The sequence below is a fragment of the Pygocentrus nattereri genome, chromosome 6 (genome assembly GCF_015220715.1).
Source record: "Pygocentrus nattereri isolate fPygNat1 chromosome 6, fPygNat1.pri, whole genome shotgun sequence".
Classification (NCBI taxonomy): Eukaryota; Metazoa; Chordata; class Actinopteri; order Characiformes; family Serrasalmidae; genus Pygocentrus; species Pygocentrus nattereri.
In genome coordinates, this window is record NC_051216.1 from 12,692,044 (window position 1) to 12,714,002 (window position 21,959).

General features: G+C 38.0%; 1 protein-coding gene across 1 annotated transcript in view; it reads left to right on the top strand.

Annotated features, from left to right (window-relative positions):
* The first annotated feature begins 1,070 nt into the window (after positions 1–1,070).
* Positions 1,071–21,959, top strand: part of cfap91 (cilia and flagella associated protein 91) — a 35,749-nt gene continuing 14,860 nt past the window's right edge. Inside the window, exons 1-12 of the mRNA XM_017713468.2 lie at positions 1,071–1,274; positions 3,012–3,088; positions 4,112–4,269; positions 7,031–7,108; positions 7,403–7,459; positions 8,092–8,267; positions 13,181–13,358; positions 15,927–16,084; positions 17,192–17,374; positions 18,864–18,997; positions 19,603–19,716; positions 20,068–20,139. Coding sequence (XP_017568957.1) covers positions 1,193–1,274; positions 3,012–3,088; positions 4,112–4,269; positions 7,031–7,108; positions 7,403–7,459; positions 8,092–8,267; positions 13,181–13,358; positions 15,927–16,084; positions 17,192–17,374; positions 18,864–18,997; positions 19,603–19,716; positions 20,068–20,139 — 1,467 coding nt within the window. The 5' untranslated portion in view covers positions 1,071–1,192. The remainder of the gene's footprint in view (positions 1,275–3,011; positions 3,089–4,111; positions 4,270–7,030; positions 7,109–7,402; positions 7,460–8,091; positions 8,268–13,180; positions 13,359–15,926; positions 16,085–17,191; positions 17,375–18,863; positions 18,998–19,602; positions 19,717–20,067; positions 20,140–21,959) is intronic.

Genomic DNA, 21,959 nt, shown 5'->3' on the forward strand with positions numbered 1-21,959 from the left:
GCTGAAATGTGGCATTCCCTACTAATCCTAGTGCACAGATTCTGGAGAAACAAATATAAACATAACATATGCCATAACTTTTTCATAGGACATATTTTGTGTCTTTTTCCCAATGTGTTAAATTCAGCAAAAGAACAGTACACTCTCAGAAGTAAAGGTAGTAAACTGTCACTGGGGCAGTACCCCTCTTGCCACTGGGGTGGGACCCTCAAGGGTACATCTCAGTAGCTTTAGTCAGGAAACATAACTGTACTATAATCCACTGAAATGATATTTTCTAAATTGTGTTGACTACACGCACCACGTCTCGTCTCCAGGCAATTATTTTACTGTTCTGTTTTAAAATAGTGGGTAATGAAAATGCACAATTACATACTTTTCACCTGGGAAAAGCATATTTGAGGTACACAGCTGGATCTGGATCTAAAAACCATCTGTAAAATGTACCTGCACAGAACCTTTCTTTCTAATCAGTGTCTTCAATCAACTTATGCTGAGGTTTTCGTTGGGAGTGACAAGGCTGGACAAGATTAGAAATGAGCAAATCAGAGGGACAGTGAAGGTGGAGCAGTTTGGAGATAAAGCCAGAGAGGCCAGGTTGAGATGGTTTGGACATGTGTTGAGGAGGAATAGTGGATATATTGGTCAAAGAATGTTGGAGATGGAGCTGCCGGGTAGAAGGAGAAGGGGTAGACCTCAGAGAAGGTTTATGGATGTAGTGTAGGTGGACATGGAGATTGGTTGGTGTGAAAGTAGAGGAGGCAATGGATAGGGCAAGATGGAGGCAGATGATCCGCTGTGGCGACCCCTAAAGGGAGCAGCCGAAAGAGGAAGAAGAAGTCTTCAATCAACTTCTTTGCGTATGTGACTTCTTTTAGGACATATGGAGCAATTATTTCCAAACAGTGTGCCACTTTACCTGAACTCATCCTGTGTTTAAAGCTGAATACCTTTATACCCATATTCATCCACAGAATACCTCATTTCTCAATGCAGATCCAAATGAGCCTGGCAACAGCGCCCTCTGCTGGACACTGACTAACAGGATGGTTTACAATCTCCATGGCAACTACCCAACCTGAGCCATGGCTGTGTTTTGTCCTGTTTCTTTTAGCTTAGAGAGCTAAAGTTAGTGGACATTATTACAAATTAAAAGCAGCGAGGCAAGCTTTAGGCCTAACTGCGTGTAGAAATGAGTGTCTCACTGACGCTTCACAAGAAAAATGGGGGTAACAAGGGATTCAGAGAGCAGAGAGTGTATGATTATCTGTACGGTAAGTTCAGAGTGAAGCTAAATTGCGCTCATTAGCGAGCTGCTAATCTCTAGCTAATGTCTTTTTCTAACAGGTTTCGTTACTTTAATACACCAGTTAGGGTGCTGCTGTGTGATAAGAGCCTTAAAGGAATGTCCCTGAGTATTTTCATGTTTCAGTAATGCTAGCTAAAATACACGAAGTCAACTTATTCGCCAGCTTCTTGTTCGAATTTTTCCGTTCCACCTTAAATGGTTCAGCTGTTATATTCTGGCGCCTCGGGCCTCAAGCATCAGAATGTAATTGCTGCACCATTTAAGGTAGAACGGAAAAATTCGAACAAGAAGCTGGCGAATAACAAGCTAAATCCAGCCTCGTCTAAAAAATACATATTTCACTTTGTCAGTGATAGCTTACTTTTATGCTCACAATTATTTTGGCCTATTTTAAGGGCAAGTCCACCGATTTTTTTATCTGTATAATTGTGTGGTTGAAATATAAACAGTCTCCTTCAGAGTGGTTTGGTTCATTCCCAGAGAAATGTACAGGCTCAGATTTCTTTACAGTGGTGGTGATAGGAACCAGGAGTCCTGATATCTACAACACAAATTGTAGATTTTTATTGATGATCCAAAACTGACAATAAACCTACATGTGTCTTTCTAGTATTAATATGTAATGTTGTACCGCTCTGCCATGAACAGATTAAAATAAATTGATTAAAATACATTTTAGAGAAACACTTACCACAAACTACTCTAAAACAATATATCTGACATCAGGCAGTGTATTCATATCTATTTAATGTATTAACTTTCTACGAGGAAGCTTTTAGTGTTAAACTCCTAAGACGTCTGGTTCCTATCACCACCACTGTGAACAATTCCGACTCAGTAAGTTTCTCTAGAACAGAGCATTTCACATCAATCCACTCTGAATGACTGTTTTTGCCTTAACAATTTAGTTATGCTGAAATATTTTTAAAATGCATGGAATTCCCCCTTAAAGTGTGTAAATTACTCTGCATGACTATAGGAATTAACCCTCTGTTTTCCAGTAAAGGAACCCAAACAGCTCTCTCTGTTGGGATACAGGGGCTCTACTACAGAGTACTTAACTTTCCGTTCATAACTTTAGAGACAGAATAATTTAATACATATTACAGTTGTCACTTTTGAGACTTTAAGACTATGTAGGAGTCATAGCATATTTCTCACATTTAGATTCACAGGTTCCAAATCCCTTACTGTTCTGTGTTTAACTGCAAAGTTTAATAGACTAATATTGATAGAAAGTGCCAAACTGAAAATAGCTAAAATAGTTATCACCCTATACACCATATAGGCATAAGTATTCAGACACCCCATCAGTGAATTCAGTTTCTTTAAGGTACACCTAGTACTGACACAGCGCTTCATCCAGTACCTTTGGGATACATTGGACTGGTATTTGTGATGCAGAACTGATTGTCCAACATTAGTACCTGACCTCTTGTGGCTGAATGCAGTCAAATCTTCGCAGCAGTGTTCCAACATCTAATGTAAAGCCTTTTGTCAAGAAGTGTAGAGGCTGTTACTGCAGCAAAGAGGGTCAAACTCCCTATTAATATTGGTGGTTTTGGAAGAAACTTTGAAAGATGCAGTGTCTATAAACTTCTGTGTGTTTGAGTCAGAGAACAAATGTGGCTTTATCATAATAGCAGGAGATGTCCACACTGTAATGAAACTAGAACTATGGCATCATTATTTTGTGTTTCAGATCCAACTTTCACAGTGTCGAGTGAAAGGGACCACGGCAGGGTGGCCTTCCAGGCCCAGGCCTCCTCAGATCGGACGGTGAGAGATGGAGTGCTGCTGTCCTTTCTCCAGGAGAATTCAATCGATTTTTATGAACATTTCTGCATAATCACAGTCAGTCATTAGAAGTAGATGTCCAATAAACATAATATTTCACAGCAGCACAGAAAGTCAATGAAAACGAATGTGCTGTCTGATGTCTGGTACATTGCTTTACAATTGTTTTGAGATAAAAAAAAAAAAAAATTTATTAACGTATTAAAAGCCATTCATGGCGGAGGTATTTGTGGGGTGATGTAAGGCAAAATAGTCCTGAAAGATTGTACCACTATTGTACCATTATTAACATTACATACATGTAGTTATACATAGGTTCACTGGTCATTTTGGTCAGTAAATAAAGTGGCTTATACATCATGGCCCCTGGTTCCCATCATCGCCACTGTGAAGAAATCTGTAATGACTTTGTTTACATCTCAGTGACTGATTTCACATCAAATCAAATGACCTTATTTCTATCTCAGTGATTGAGTTGTGCAGAGATTTTGAAAAAATGGTGGAATTCCCCATTAAAAGTACCTCTCTAACAGCTATAATGCTAAGAGCAAAGTGTAATTTGTGGAGTCTAAGCTGTTCATGACTGACTCAGTTAACCTATTATACTTCATTTCTGAAAGTGTAATCAGATTGCCTTGTATTCAAATCTCTCCCTCTAGTTCTAAATTAAAGTGAATTGAATTTCCTTTGCACTGTCCCTGAAAACCCAGCAGGACCCCAAATCAGCATTTAAAAGAAAATAAACCAAATGTTGGTGCTGGCACAAATTGGCATGATTAGTTGCTTACTATACAGGATTACTGATTGTAAAACCATGGCACACCGCCATTATCCTCTTTCCCAGAGCATGAGGCTGCATGAAAGTGGTTTTGTTCTTCTCTTCAGCTCATTAATTATAATCAGCCTCCTCTTAGTCTCCTGAAGGCTATTACTGTATTTATCATCATTTAAGTGAAATTCTGTATATGAGATGGAATAAACCTGATCTTGTCTCTGCGTCTTCAGACGAAGGTCCCGGAATTTAACTCCATGTTCAGTAATCTCCTTCACCACCCACGCTTCACGCTGCGCCTGAACGCCGCTGACCGCGTGCCTGCCTTCATTGACCACCGGTGGAGAGGTCATTCAGAGCAGCGGAGAGAAGCTCTGAAGGCACTGGCAGGGTAATCGCATGCACACATACACATATTGATATTCAAGGGTTCCTTATTAAAGAAAATAGTTCTATATGGAGTCGTGAACATTCACAGAACCCTTTGCATGCTTGAGGGGTTCTTCAGACTGATGGAGAATGTGTTGTATAGGGTTCTATATAGAACAGTTTTGAAAAGGGTTCTGTGTAGAACTGTGAACACTGAAAGAACGAATGCATGAGTAAAGGGTTCTTTGCATCAAGAAAGGGTTCTTCAGAGTGATGGAGAATGTGTTTTATATGGTTCTATATAGAACCTTTTCGAAAAAGGGTTGGATATAGAACTGTGAACACTCACAGTACATGTTGCATGATTAAACTGTTCTTTGCATTGAGAAAGGGTCCTTCAGACTGGTGGAGAATGTTTTTTTATGGTCGCCAAAAATGCCACGGCAAAAAAGGAGCAGTGAAATAAAGCTGTCGACAAGCTTAAGACAAGCACATTAAAGTTCAGGGATGAAGTGACGAATGAAGATAGTGGTGATGAAGTTCTTTCACAAACCAAAACCTTCTGCAGTGGTGTTATTTCACTCGAGCTAAGAAAATAGAGTTTATGAAACAGTAACACAAACTGCTGCAGCTGCATCACGGCATGTTTTCCATCGCATCTTCTCACACACCTACGCATCTTCTCCACACCTACGTCATCGTCGTCGTCGTCGTCGTCGTTAACCACTTAGCCCAGATAGGGTCGCGGTTGGTGTCATTCAGAGCGTAAATATTCTTTCAAAACGTTTTCAAGGCTCATGACCTTGTCTTATTTATCTGCTGCCTCAATTAAAGGACATCTCTCAACAACACATCTTTTGAGACCCTCACACAAATTTATACCAGGTTTTGAAAGGAGGATGAAAATTGTCTGTTACAAGTTACTCAAACTTTAGTAAACTGAGCACAGAATATAACATGTATATGCATTTCCAATATCTTCATCAACGTTTTGCATGATCCTCTCATGTTTTTGGGCGACCCTCCCTCAGGAGCATATGAGTGAGAAAGAGAAACGCAGTTTATATTTTTCCAAGCATGCAGACCATAAATTTGCATGCCATGCTTGTGTGCCAGGATTGTACAGAACATGTGGCCAGAGTGTGTCCTATTTGCATCTTAAATTGGCACAAAAGGCTTAGTACATTAGGCCCTCAGTGTGCTGTAAGGGAAGATGCAGACACACACATGCACTCTAGCGCTAGCAGGCAGGGTTGGGGATTAGTGAACTACATACAATAAAACTAGTAGTTTAACTACATTTTGCAGTAGCTGGGTATTCAACTACATTCATATTCGCAAAGTAATTCAAGTAGTTAAATTGCTTTTTTGCCATTTTTGTGTAGCTTTAGTTAACCAATCTAGGTTAACTGCCTATAGTAGCTTTACTATAGTGTGATGTAATTGTGGGCTTGCAAAGCTGTGCTGAAAGAAGCTTCTCCAACATTGTGAACAGGTGTGTTTGGCAGAAGAAAAAACAAAACAAGCATGGCAGGACAGGGTACCGTCCCACTCACACGCCCTGCCTAATACTACCACAATGTAAACAAAAATGCAGACACTGTATGACAGACTGTATCTGGTCACTGTGATTATCTACAGACGATCAAATGATTAATAACCAAACAACAGTGATTCTCAGATTCACAGAAGTGTTAGGGTTAGGATTAGGATTAGATTTAGGATCAGGGTTGGGGTTAGGTTCAGGTTTTGATTTGGTTAAGATTTGGGTTAAAATTAGAACCAGAGTTAGATTTAGGTCCAGGCTTAGGGTTAGGTTTAGATTTTGGGTTGAGGTCAAAATTAGCTTTAGAATTAGTCCCAGTGCGAGATTTGGGTCCAGGGTGAGTGTTATGTATAGGTTTTGGTTTGAGGTTACGGTTAAATTAGTACCAGGGTTAAATTTAGGTTCAAGGTGAGGGTTAGGTGTATATTTTGGGTTGAGGTTAAGACTAGAGTCAGAAGTAGTACCAAAGTTAGATTAAAGTTGAAAGTCCTGGATGATTAGGTTTGGAAGGTTTAAGGTTGGAATTAGTATCAGGCTTAGATTTAGGCCCAGGGTGAGGCTTAAGTTTCGATTTTGGATAGAGGTTAAAGTGAGTGTTGGTGATAGAGCCAGGATAAGGGGAATTTAATAGATATTTATTTGAATATGTGTTAAATGCAAGTTACATATCTGCAAAGCGTCTACAGTGGGCTGTTTGAATAAAGCATAACACGGAACCTTTCTTAGTTGAAAAAGCATGTCATTTGGTTCCCCATGACGATTTCGTGTTTGATATCGTGTTTAATGTCTTCTAAAATGTAGAAAATAGTAAAAATAAGCAAAACCATTCTATGAGTATGTTAGGTGTCCAAACCTTTGACTGGTACTGTACATAATCTTCCATTGCTTGTCAGATATATTAGCCCCGTAGCTCCAGGGCAAAACTAAGGAAGCAAACTTCAGGCAAAAATGTCTTAGCTGTCGACCTCATCTGGAGTAAGAGAAATATTATGTAAATTTGACTTTGGTTAAACCTTGACTTTAAGCTTGCTGACAAATATAATTAAAAAGAAAAATCTGGTTGTTTGTTTGCTTTTATTTAATTCTGGCTATTTTTTTTAAGTTTCAATGCTGTGGTAACAAGCATTAATTCATTCGAAACCTCTCTCACCTTTTTTCCCACATGTTTTGCATTTACGTGTGTTGTGGTAAACATGTTATAAATCAGCCTCTGTGTCTGTGTTTGTTTACGTGTCAGGGTGCTGCCGGGGGTTCAGCTCCAGCAGCCGAAAACTGAAGACGTGGCTGGAGTGGACCGATGGAAGTATTTTAAACGGTGAGAAGGATTTATGAAGGAACTTATTTGTAAAGGAACTCAGGTCCACACGTATTCAAACACACAAACACATTTTAATTGACAGTGAGTCACCCATCAAAACACCTGATGCCTTGACTCTGCTTGAGTAGCAATGAGTTGGAGTGAATGAAAAGGACATAAGAGCCAAATATGAAAAGCAGCCTTGATTTTTTTTAATTACTGTTCTAGCAAAGACGTTTCTTCCAAACATGCTAAACATGCCTTATTTTTATCGCTTCCTGTCCCCCCACCTCCCCAACATCTCTCTTTCAGCCCACTCATTCCCTTTTCCCAGCAGGTCCCTCCTGATGTTGTTTTCGCTTTACCCAAGTAAGTCATGGACAAGATGTTTATCATATCAATATGTATAGGATTTAGCAGCATAGCGTGGCTCAGATTTTTCCACAATTCTTTTATTACCTGCTTGAAGGCTGGAGTTATTTTTGTTTTGCTAGATTTTTGATTTTTACATTATGTAATTGTGTAATTATGAAAGTGATTCATTGAATTTACTTGATTCATATGTGTACAGTGAACCATGGCAAACATGTACAAGGATGTTTTTTTTTTTTTTCTTGCTGCCAAGCAAGGCTACATGCACAACAATCATGTTTTCATCAAATTGAAGAAAGAATTAGATAGATAGATAGATAGATAGATAGATAGATAGATAGATAGATAGATAGATAGATAGATAGATAGATAGATAGAGTTTAACATAAAAAATCTCATAAATGTAATTTATAAATATACCATATATTTAGCATGAGCCACTTTTTCTGTTTTTCTCACAATATTTCAAATGCAGTAAATAAAGAGTAGTTGTGCATGATTGTGTTCTCTGTAAAGGATGTGTTTGGTGGGGGGTATGGGAGGGTTAATTAAATGTGTGTTTGAGCACAGTGGTGTGCTGTATGTCCACTAAGAAGTGTGTTTGGCGTCTTGTCTCTGTTTTCTGGCAGAGCTGACCTCCTGTCTGGCCAGGCTGAGCAGCCCAGCAGTCCTTTCCATTGCTCAGTGGGGGTGCAGACAGATTACCGGGACAGCGAGACGCAGACAGAGCCCTACAGCCCTGGATACACACTGCGTCCTGGGACAGCTCCCCCTGAACTCCTCACCTTGGCCACACTAACATGGGGTACAGGCCTTATACAAACACACAACACACACACAGGCCTTACACATAGAACACACACGCACAGTACACTGTCAGAAAAGAAAGCCCTTTGTCTCCTGTGGTGCAAATGATGTAAATGTACTCTCAAAGGTACAACAATGTACTTAAAGAGGAAGACCACTGATTTTTCTAAATATCTTCACTATTCAATTGCGGAGATTTAAATAATGCCATCCAGAGTGGGTTGTTGTGATGTGCCATTCTAAAGAAGCATACAGAGTCAGAATTGTTCACTGGTCGGATTAAGAGCCAGTTGTGAAGCGGAATCAAGTGATTCTGATTCAGATGTCCATAGCGTTTATTACATGAAATGGTTAGAAATACATTGTCTGATGCCTGAGACATTATTTTATGATAGTTTTGAGATATAATTTTGGCTTAATGCCTGTGTGGGGTGATTGAAAAACATGAATTGTTTTTAAATGATTTATTTTCACTTGTAAATCATTACAGAAAAATGCAGTAAATTGTAAACGGTTTAAATAAGCATAAAGTTCATTATGTAATTTAACAAGTGCTCAGTATGACCCTCCTCCAGCTGTACTTACAACATCAACGCTATAGTCAAATTAATCCCATACTCGATTGAGCATGTCGGGTGTCGCTGCACTCACAGCTCTTTCAATGTGATTTTGGAGGTCATGCAGTGTTGTGGAACCAACGGTGAACGTTCTGAGCTGTTGGAGGTTCACTGCTGACAAAAATCACATTGCACATTTATGATCTTCTGGTGACAAGCAGAAACTCCCTCTTTCAATTGGTTCATAGGCATCTCGGAGTTGGAAAAATATAGCGCTTTGAAATCAGATGAATCTTTTTGAATCAAATTAATCTTTTTGTATTTTAAGTCCATTTATGGCAGAAGGGTACAGGTACATGCATCATGTAGGGAATTCTAAGGCAAAATGGTACCCAAAGAAAATGTAGTTTTTCAGATGTACCACTATTTTACCATGATCAGCCTTATATATGAAGGCACATGTTGGTTCACCGGTGGTTGTGGATTGTAAATAAAATGACTATATTTGTATTGTAGACATCAGGACCCCCATCACTACCATTACCACTACCAAAAATCCTCTTTAGGGTTCAATTGTGTATCAGAAATAACTTTTAAAGGTACACTACATTCACTTTCCCAGAGGAAGAGTGCATATTTGTGACTTAACTGAAACATAACTTTTAGACATTTTTAAATTGAAAAATCTAATATAAAGCTTGGCATCAAACAGTACTTAGAATGTAAAAAATAATATTAAAAAAGGATTTGCAATGGAATATGATACAATCATGTTCTGTAGCATGTTTTTTTCTGAGAGTGCGCAGTACCAGTTGAACATTTGGTCATATCTGACTGAGAAGGTATGTTTTCCATAATGCTAAAACCATTTTCCTGTAGAAGCATACACTTATATGCTTGAAATGTGTTTCTAAGACAAATTCACATAGTGAAATTTATGCCTATGGATAAATTTATCAGACAAATATATTAAATAAAAATATTTTTACGCTCCCCAACAAGTTTTAAGCAGCTGACAAGGTCTCAGTATATGTGGAGCTTCTTAAAAACCTACTGGAAAATATCTCAGGTGGCTCCTCTTGCTTTAGAAAACAGTCAAAACCTGACTAAAAGCAAAGGGGGCTACTTTGAGGAACCTAAAATAGCAGATCTAATTTGCTTGACATATTTCTAGTCACTGTATAATTCCATAAGTGCTATTTCACACTTTTGATATTGTCAATGATAATGAAAAATGTCGAAGATGGTTAAAAACGGAAAATGTGTCCAGACGTTTTACTAGTGTACTGTGCATACACATAGGCAAGCATGCTCACACATGCACAGCCTACTTACTGACCACAAACATACAGAAGTTAAAGCCGGTGTTTGAAAAGCTCATTAATATTTCTTGTAGCCAAGAATGCGCTTGCTGGTTAACTTTCCATGATTGTATATAGGCTAAACCGGGATTGTGGAAGTGTGTTGATCCTTCTTGTGTTATTGTAGGGACCCCAAGATAGAATTAGGAATTTGCAGTGGTTTTAAAGTCTAGAATGTGTTTAATCAATACATTTTCCTACGAAATAAATTCACCCTGCTGTTATGCTGTCTGCAATGAATTACATTTCCATGGTCTATTGACCATGGCTATCAGCTGGAAATCCCAGTAGTGTAAATGAGACAAAGAGTCAGCATGGAGTCTGCAGGCTGATTTTTATTCTTTCTTTAACATTCCACACAGACCCAAAGCTCAGGGTCTTGCTCAGTGTGAGTGGAATGTGACATCTTGTTTTTCTCAATCAAACTAGTGCTTGAATGCTGTGCAGAAGAAGCAGGTGGGAGACCTTTTAATATAGCGTTTAGTTTGAGGAACCTAAGAGTTCTCTAACTCTCAAATGTTTCATCAGTACATCCATTCTCTAAAAATTATAGCATTACAAGTGAAAACATCTCAAATACAGGCAACGTATCCAGTATTTCTCATTATGAGCTAGGGTCCGAATCTCATTTCACCCCTTGCCCCTACCACTTTTACACATTTTTCTCTGAAAAAAATGATCATAACTATTGTTTTATCTTAGTTTGAGGTCATTTCAGTGTATTATGGTCCTTTTTCTCATAACAAGCATTAAAAACACTAGTAGTATGCTGATGTCTCATTCGCTAGCTAGCTAAAATTCCCGTTCCACCTTAAATAGTACAGTTGTTACACTCTGGTGCCTCATTGTCATATTTTCCCTTTTTGAAGGCATATGATGCCCTAAATGTAACTAAAGCCCAGCAGTGAGGTTACTGAACTTTACCTTCCTCTGTTGTCACTGCAGACTGGCAGGGTCGCTTCCAGAGCAACGCTAGTAGTCTACTAATGAAGTAATGTTATTTTTATTTGAGGGTCCCCCCATTTTATAGGGGAAGATTTCAACCACTACCTCTTGTAAGTCAGTTCCCAGGGGCAAGATGACCTCTCCCATCTGAAAGAAGGTCACAGAGCATGTCAGCTAATATTTGAGACTCATGATCAGTTACTTTAAACTGGTCCTCAGGTTACTGAACAGATCTGCTTGATCTTTAGACATTAATGCTGGACTGCAATCCTAGCCTGACTGTCAGCTACCACAGTCAACCTACTGCACCTAGTTACGTTACGTGAGACATACATTTTAGTTAATTTTGCATCTAGAGTGCTCTTTGCTGCCAAGGACTGTACGTCTGTTTTCTGTCTGTTTCTTAAACTATACCAACAGCAAGTATAGTTGCTATATTAAGTACAGGATCTATACTTGCTGTTTAGTTTATTGTATGCTGTACTGTATAGTTCATTCTCAGTATTTATTGAGTTTATTGACTGTTGTACTATTTTCACCTTATTGGTTTGTCTGCTGATTTTTCTTGTTAAATGTAGCACTGTGTTCTGGCAGTATTTTATTCCTCTCTCAGTGCATGGCTGATGAAAACTTGACTTCACAAATTAAGGCAGAAATTGCTTAAAAAGACAAAACCAACCATAAAGAGTTCAGGAAACTGCCAGCTGCAGGGTGTTATACTACTGCTGCACGTAGACTATAATCATGCTCCTGTCTTTTGCATGTCACTAATGAACAAAAGAAAAAGTTCTTTTTTACAGTTCACCTGATGGAGCACTGTTTCTGGCAGTTTGCTATCTCCTCCTAGCACTTTGAGCTCCTCAACAATACTGCAAATTGTATAGTTTTGAAAGGAAGAAAATACAGAATATGTGCGCTCCCTGGCTGTATGGGTAAACTATGCAAGTTAATCGGCAAAGACTGATAATAAAATTGGTTTGCAAAGTAAAACCCATTTTTAACATTTTGCTCAAAAGTGTACACTACTGTTAAAATGTTTGAATTGTGCTCGCAGATAAAAAATGCAGTGGTTTTATTATCGTCAGGCAAAGGCGTGATCAAATGACATGCGTGGGTCAAATCCAAAAAACACAGTGAGATCACAATGATGATAACACCAGACAGACAGGTACAAAGGGATAATGCAAAAGACGTAGTCGAAAAAAACAAGCCAAAAGGTTCAAAAACACGGATCCAAAACAAAGGGCAAAAGTACAAAAAGGGTTAAGCAAAAGGCAGAATCAGGGAAACAAAGCGAAGGTCAGAAACAAGGCAAATGCAATCAGAACATATAACACTCAGCAAGTTCTCAGAGAAACAATACCTCTCACGCTTTCTAACTAAAGCCCAGGCTTATAAACTGAAGTGTCCTAGTCATATGACAACATACACAGGTGGACAGCAGTTGGGAGACTGTGAACGCTGATAGGTGTGTGAACGATTGTCTGAGGTCTTGTGATCTCCCAGTGGAGTCTGGGCTGGATGCATGATGGGAATCGTGAGTCATTAATGATTGTTCTTTTTTAATTCAGTAAGTTATACGGTATAGATTGAAATATTAGGCACGAGAATGTATTTTAAGATGTTTTAAATGTTTTATTACATTTTTGAGTTTTTGGGAACACAAAAAAGTTAGTAAAGTTATTAAAGTAAAAGTGTTAAATGAGAAATTACATAATGTCTTTTCATAGTAATTACTTGATATGTTATCTGCATCAAGATCATACTTTTCAAGTGCAAGGAATTCTGGGTGTTCATTTTATCATAAAATCGTCAGCAGTTCTGTTGAAAACCAAGTAAAGTCATAGAGTAGTAGTGTCTTAATCATTTTATACCTGCAGCAAGACTAGTTTTAAATTATTGAACACAAACTTCTGAACAGAAGTTTCTGAACATCTTCTGAGGCTAGACTCAATCAATTATAGCAAACGTAATCTGTTTATTTATACCTTGGGATCAGAGTTTATGGAGATCACTGAATAACTGAAGAAAGTGCATGCGTTTTCCAGGCCATGGGCTGCCTGCCGGGCTGGAGGAGGTGGAGATGATTGAGAGGGCGAGGATGAAGCGAGCCTGGGAGGCTACACTGCCCCCGCTGAATGATCTGACTCAGCTGGAGAAGAGGAAGAGGATGATGGATGAAATGGAGAGAAAGGAGTGGGCTTTCAGGGAGCAGGAGATCGAGAGGTGAGGAGCAGTTTTCTTGGCTGAGCTTACGGACTCTGCAGCCTGAAGCGATGGTCCCTTCCTCTCTCTGCATAACCCACTCTGCACAAATAAACATACAGACTCTTAAACACTGCACTAAACTTGAACTGTTTTCCACTTACCACTGTCGTCTGTCAGCCAAGAAGTCAGGCGTGAAAAAACGTTCTTCATGGTAGTTAACTCATGGAAGCTTATATCCCAACATACGCTTGCCTAAAATCATGTGGAGTTGTTAAGTAATGCCAAATAGACTTGCTTGTGTGGTAATACTAAATGGCTTATCTATAAAAATGGACAAATAAAAAAAAAATCAAATTTTATGATACTGCTTTACAACCACAGCTATATGAATAGTGTCAGAAACCATATGAGCAAGTCTATTTAAGATCACTTAACAACAACACGATTTGAGAGCTGTGGCACTTGCCGGGTATTTTGTAGACATCCATAACATCATACCTACACTATTAAAAATCGTGTTTTCTCAAGGGTTCTTTAGTAAATAAAATGGTTCTACATAGAACCATGAACACTCAAAGATCTCCCTGCATGATAAAAGGGTTCTTTGCATTGTGAAAGCGTTCCTCAGATTGATTGAGAATGTGTTGTAGATGGTTCTATGTGGTTGGTTAGTGTAGTGGGTAACACCTCTGCCTTCTACACTGTAGACTGGGGTTCACTCCCCACCTGGGAAAACACCCTACACTATACCAATAAGAGTCCTTGGGCAAGACTCCTAACACCACCTTCGCCTACCTGTGTAAAATGATCAAACTGTAAGTCGCTCTGGATAACAGCGTCTGCCAAATTTTTTAAAAGAGGCTCTATTTAGCACCAAAAAGAGTTCTTCTGTTATTACGATGTCAAGCCTGTAACAATAGAATAACTCTCTTTGGTGCTATATAGAACCCTTTTCAAAAAGCTTTTGTGTAGAACCATTTTCTTTACTAGAAAACAAATCCTTGAAAAAAATCTTTTCTAAGTGTGTTCGTAAGCCTGACAGCTCCAGTGCAGTCTTCCCTGACTGTCTGTGCTCAGGTTAAAAGCAAATTGTGTATGTTTAATTTTTCACCAAGATATTCTCTTAAGTCTTTTGTGAGGATGCATAATCCTATAAAATGAAAGCAACAAAGCAGCTGTTTCTGACGATTAAAAGATGTATATCATGAAAAAGTGACGTTTCTTAACTAGTTTAATGTAGCATGCAAACATTGTTAAAGTTTCAAAACCTGTTATTTACTCCCCAGTTAATACAGTCCATATATGAAGCTAAACTGCTTTGAAGCAGTTCATTAAGCCCTAGACTGTGAAGTTATGGGAGAGTTTAAGGAGAGTTTCAGTCCAGAATGCTTGATGTACATACTGTATATCTGTACAGTACATCAAGTCATGCCAAAGTTTATTTATATAGCGCTTTTTACAGCTGACATTGTCACCAAGCATTTGCTTTGAAGAAAATTCAGGTTCAGTCCCCAGTGAGCGTCGCCAAAGGCAGTGGTGGTAAGGAAAAACTCCAGTCGACACCAGATAGCAAGTGTTTAGATCAACCAATGATAAACGATTGCTGTTAGAGGCCTGTCAGAGTAACAATGAGAAACAGATATGAATCTGAAAATCTGTCCCAGTTACCAATGAAAACCACAGGCCTACTTTTAGGAGCGTATCACCATTAAAACCGTGAACATCAGTGACTACCGTAAGAAGCCTATCTTGATATGTCTGTATGAATATGAGAAGAGCTCAGTGTACTGTGAGGCAGGTGAAACCATGTCTATGATTGAATAGTTTTGCTGTGCAGATGCCAGTGTTTTGTTACATGTTGTAACAGAACTGCCTGTTTAATTCTAGGAGATAAAGATTGGGTGGAAAAGGTTAATGTACAGTAATTTTAGACTGTGGTACATTTTTGGTACATAAAAGCCACATACATGTTTAAGTGGATCTCAGGGATAAAAATAAATTATAAGAGAAATGTAGGAGATGGGTCCCTTAATCTTTTCTTCATCTTTTATAACATCATTTCTGAGTACTGTTGCATTTATTTGATATTGAAATGTAACAAATCTAACAATGAATTTCACAGATTTTTGTTTTGTTTGCGATAATCTAACTGAGAAAAAAAACATGGAGAGAAATATATTTTAAACTTCAGTAATTCAATAATAAGAGCTTTGTGATCTGAACTGTGTTCTGAATGTGAGTGTTCATCCACTCAGAAAGGAAGACAGCGTGGGGTAGCGCTAGAAAGACAGCAACAGAAAACAGGCACACACAGAAAGCTCCAGTTGCACATGCTGATATACTGAATGTGGTCATGCACATGTCCTAACTACTCTGGGGGCAGATTTTACAGAAATATTTCTGAATGGCTTCCCAGTGAGTGCGTATTTTGTTTGTGTGTGGGTGTGGATGCAAATTTGGACATGTGGTCATGTGTGTGGGCATGTTTGCTCATAGGTTTGCATGCATTTGTGTGTGTATGTATAGGAGGGCCCATGTGTTGTATTTATGTATGTGTGTGACTGGGGGTTTGCATGTGTGCTGCAGGCTGCAGGAGGCTCGTCTGGCCCTGCTGATGCAGCTCCTGCGGCAGAGGGAGGCGGTACAGGAGGAGGACACTGCGGAGCGGCTAGACCAGCGCTTTTCCCAGCTACAGAGACAGAAGGAGGCCCGCCTCCAGAATATCCGCAGTGATTATGTTCTGTGTAAGAGCACATAGATGTATTCGCCCCCATCAAACTCTCATTAGCTGTTGCCTCAGACTGTTATTCCAAGATAGCTCATAGCTTCACATGAAAATGGAAAATGGAGAGTTCTCTTTTCCCTTTATTATGTTTAAGGGGCCCATATCATGGAAAACCAATCTTTTCATGCTTTTATTAAATTCAGGAGTTTAGTAAAGTATGTAAACACTGTTAAAGTTTCTAAATGTACCACTTACTCCTCAGTTCATATGGTCCATAAATGGAAATTAGGCTGGAAGAACAGCACATTTTGAATTCACTGTTTTTGTGATGTTGCAAAAATATATATATATATATATATATATATATGAATGTAATACAATTTAATGGGGAATTCTACTAATGTTCCATCATATAGTTGTAAACAAAGTCATTGATGGTGGTTTGATGTGAAATGGTGTGTTGTATTTAAGCTTAACAGCAGTCACAATGTCTCCCCCTCTCTGTGAGACTTTAGTTAGACCTGCCCAGACTGGAAGGGCTCATTCCAGCTCCTGATTCTCCCTGGCTCCACCCCTTAATTAGACACACTACAGCTAGTTTATGGAGTTGCAACTTATACATAAAGCCAGCAAATCCTATTTGTTACACCCACATTTCTTTACAGTGATATTGACCTGCCGAGCATAGTAATGTCTGCAACACAAATATAGGCATTTGATTTTCTATAAAAAAGCAAACCTACATGTGTCTTCTGAGTTTTTGCATGTGATGCTGATAAAGGTTTAATGGTGGTAAATCTAATTTTGTTTATTTTATATTGTCCTCCAACATCCTGGCATGAAATACATTTTTGACCAAAACCTAAAAATAGCTTTTAGAAGCATTCAGTACTTCAGATGTCTGGTTCCTATCACTGCTACTGTGAAAAACTTAGTAAGTTTCAGAGCATTTAACATCAAACTGCTTTGAATGGCCTTGTTACATTTTAATGGTTTAATTATGCATAATCTTAAAAAAATGGTTGGAAATCCTGTTTAAATGCTGAGAATGATTTGTTGCATCAGAAAAGAAGAAATATGTACTGTGTTGTCCTGGTTGGTACCTTTCTGTCACTGTGTTTCTCAGCTCTCCGGAAGCTCACAGCAAAGAGGAAGAATGTAGAGGGAAGGTTGGAGCGGCGGGATATTGTAAACGACCACTCAGATTATGGCTCACAGACATACGCTCCACTCTCTCGCCATGGTGTCTTCCCTGACCAAAACTCTGAGCGCCACGTGGTCAAGAACCGTTTCCTCAACACCTACCAAGGTCAGACTCTAGTGTATCGGTGTATATGAGTGTGTATTGGTGTATTTCATCCTCTAGTTCCAGTCCTGGAGACTTTCAGGAATGCAATTAGATGCATCACAGCTTAATTATGAGATTAATTATGACTCTAATGTCCTATTATCATGTTTGTAACAAGACTCATTTTAGGTAAAAATACTCCAGTGTCTCTCTTGGTGAACCAGTCTTTTAATAGAATGTCATTAATTAGTCTGACATTAAAATTCTGAATAGCACAAAAGACTGAAGGCAAACAGGTTCCATCAGGGAGAACTGAGTGGCTCTGAAATCACTTTTTACACACAAGCAAAGTTTCACTTTAAGATTTATTTGTAACTTAGTTCCAAGTTTAAGTTTAATAAAACTGGCTTTAAACTCAGGATCACAAATGAGTTTTCTTTACTATATTGATTTGTAGGCCTCTGTTCATAAACATAAACTAGCAAAAACTAATTTACAATGAAATGAAATGGTGTCAGTCTCGACTGCATATGTGGACATATTTCTATATTGTGCTCTATTTACACAAAGTTAGGTTAGTTCATCATTTATGTCGAACAGACTCTCCCAAAATTTTACACTGCTGTACTGACGTTGAACTGTGTGCTTGCATTGGGTCGGTATGTCCAACAGATCAAAACAAGCTCAAAACTGGTGCTCTGCCCTGATTGGTGCTCTTGCTTTGTGCTTCTTTTGTTTTGACATGTTACGTTTTTATGCACACATAAACCAAAAGGAACGACAGACTTTGCATAATGTAGTGGAGTAAACAGTAAGATATTTGAGATATTTGAATGTAGTGGAGTGAAAGTGAAAAGTCACCCAAAGTGGAAATACTTCAATAAAGTAAAGATACACAAAAAACTACTTAAGTACAGTAACAAATTACATTTACTTAGTTACAGTCCACCTTTGGTACATTCATTTTTCACACTGTCTCTACATCACCCTCTGTAATTGAGCTTAAAATTTTGATCTAAAACCTAAATAAAACCAGAGAACATTCTGCAAAGTTCAGCCCAAGCCTTGGCAATAAGTTTTGAATCTGATGTCAGCTGTGTTCCAACAAAATTCTGTCGGACCCCAACTGTAGCCCAAGAAAGTTTGCTTGAATCTGACCACCAACAAGAGACCCAATAAAACTCCACTTTCTTAATCAGAACACCTGTTAGATCACCTTCCATAAAACAGCTTTTATAGTTCTTAATTAAACTAACATAATGCATCCTCATGCTGGCCTTGAGAACCTCGGTGAAGCACACTGCAACAACATGAGTGACTCCAGCATACTAGGATAAAAGTCAAAGGAAATAAAAGTAGTGAGGAAGAAAACAGGTGGTAACAAACTAGGTTAAAAATCATTAGAGGTGAGAGACCAGTAATGCAGCGACTGAGGTGGTGTCCAGCTGTGTTCAGACAAATACGTCAAATATGTCATGCTGTAATGTATGTATCACTGGTTGTGTCTAAGGTTTGCTGGAGCTTGAGGCAGGTCTCCCAGCATCAGTCCTGGAGCCGAGAATCAGAGCACCTAAACGCGCAGAGAGCAAGGGCTTCATCAAGCGCTCCGCCCGCAGGGAGATGGAACTGATGAGGACTCATCAGGTGAGAATCACACAGTGCTGCTGATTCCTTTTAATCAAGCGTTCGGAAGAGGGGGAGAGTGGAGGAGCAGTGGGAGTTTTCCACAAAGCAAGTGATGTACAGTTAAATTCACACGAATTCACACAGTTTGTAATTGACATTTTCATTTACATTCACTACACACTGAAGTTCATGTACAGTACTGTACAAAAATCAGAGAGCACCCTTCATTTTTTATGATCATTAAGTACAAGGCATACATTTTTCAGTGCCAGGAAAAAGCAGGGAACATATTTAACAGAAAAAAAAATATATATATATATATATTTTTTTTTTTTTTGTTATTTCAGTATTAGTGCAGAGTTGGGAGGTTTACTTACAAGACTGGAATACATTTTATGAAACAAAATGATAGACTGTTTGAAGTTTGGTAAACTTTTTTTTCTTTTCTCTTTTCTTTGACTTTCACCTTCTTTGTACATGCAGATGATCTTATATCTAATCTCCTCAGAAGTATCTCCTGATAAAAGTGAACCATTTTTAATGTCTTATTCAAACGAGTATGAAAGGAAAGGAAAAAAGTTCAATTGAACTGAGACTGATATTATATCACACATCTGTTGCAGGCTTTGAAAGATGAGAAGATCCGGGTGGAAGAGAAGAAGCCTTTACGTTTCCCTTATAAAAAGGAAAAACCAGTTCCTCGCCCCCCAACGCCTGTGGTTGACATGCCTCCTGAGGTACTGTTCTCTCTCCCTGTACACATTTACACACCCTGCTTAATGCTTTTCAGCACAACCTGCTTTTCCTGAGCCAGTTCTACGAGACAATAATAGTAATTTGCATGCCAAAACAAGCTTCCATCATTTTAATGCTGTTGTAATCAGTGTAATCTCTTCTACAGCGGTCACTTAAAGCATATTACACAATTTGTCCATAGCAAATGTTCATATGGTGTAAAGCAGTATTATACTGTTTAGTCATAGCAGATGCTTGCTTTATATAATGTAAATGGTGGTGCATTAAGACCATGAGAGGAATGTTACTGTGTGAATCAGTGAGTTAAATGGGAATTACTATACATATTGCAGGGGGAGGAGGAGAGAGACCTTGCTGTGATTTACCTGCAAAAGCTGCTCCGGGGCAGATCCATTCAGAACCAGGTACACACAGATGAGGATGGAGAAAGAGAATTTTATAGCTGTGGTTGTGTGTTTGGGATGTACCATGTAAAATCCTTTTGCCTTATTAAACAACCCTGATTTTATGAAGGTAATATAGCCACACTGCATTGAAGTTAGTAAAATCAATCCAGTTTAGGCTTAGTTAGAATAAAATGGTATAATAAAATCACTTCATTTGACATGGTGTGACAGTTTAAACTGCTTTTTTCAGGGGGGTGGGGGGCTACTGATTTCTTGAAATGACCATTGTTATGACATATTGGATGTGCTACATTTGTATTTTAAGTCGCTCACAGTTGCTGACATAAGCAAAATACGGGCTGTTTTCCACTTTATAAAAATTCCACACTGAATATCACTAGAGCATCATTAAACCACTTGGTGACAACTGGAAATGGCACCACTGCAGACAGTTAAAGTGGAATTCCACATGTTTTCATCATTTCTGCATAATTCAACCTTTGAGATGTAAACAAAGTCATTCATAATGGTTTGATGTGAAATGGTTCATTGTAGAGAAACTTGGCTCTGAATTTCTTTACAGTGGTGGTGATAAGACCTAGGGATTGTGATGTCTACAACACAACAGCCATTTTATTTAGTATCCATAATGATCATTCAACCTATACAGCGCTACTGAGTTTTTATGTGTAATGCTGATAATTATAAAATATAGGTCAATTTGGGAAAATAAGTTTTCTTTGGGTGCTGTTCTGCCTTGGGTTTAACATTTAATTATTCAGAATCTTTTTTTCCTGTCAATAGATAATGTCTGATTACCTCACGACAGTGACATAAATCGTGAAGAATAAGGTAAAATATCCTTAATAAAAGGATCCAAATTTGATCAGGCTATCAGACTACCAATAACAACCCATTAAATGTGCCAGGATTGGCTCCAGTATCAACTGGGCATTCCTAGTATATGTGTACACATCTGCCCACATACAAAAGATATACAGTACTGTGCTAGTTAGAGACCACCCTGTTAAATATGTTTTCTGCTTTTCTTCCTGACACAGCAAGATATATAACTTGTACTTACCCAAATGGAAAAAAATTATTAACAAGTATTTTATCTACTTGAAATACATTTTAAATACATTGCAATCCATATCAAAATATGTTCCAAAAACTAAAATGTATTTCAGGATATATTGCTATATTAAACAAACATATTTTAATATAGTTTTTTTTTAAATAAAATAAAAAAGAAATGTATGGGGATATTAAGTGTAGAAATGGACCATGCAAAATAAAATAAATATATGTATTTATAAATTAAATTTGGTTTTGGTTAATTGATTAAATTTGAAAATGCTTGTCTTATGCGCTTTACTGTTTGGATACCTTTTGAAACTAATTTGTATTCTAGCATCTTCATTTTTATTATTAGCCACTGAACCTTTAACATGGCAAAAGCAATTGTAGGTATTGATACAGCTATGATTTGATATCTTGTTTATTTGAAATACATTGTGTGTGAGTGTCTTACTGCATACGTATGCGGTGAATACAAAGTACAATTAGACTTCCATACCGTTCATTTAGTTGATTTATATTTAGTTATATCTGTAACCTTTGTTAAACCTACACAGAGTTGAAAAAATATAACAACAAATGAAAATAAGGGCATTTTTAAAATATATCTATCAAAAAAAAAATTGCCATTGTCATATATGGAAAATATATTTGATAAAAAAAATGTATAAAAATAAATTTGCCATATTCATACATTGCAAACATATATTTGATCAAAAACATTAGGAAAATACATTTAAAATGCATTGTAAATATAT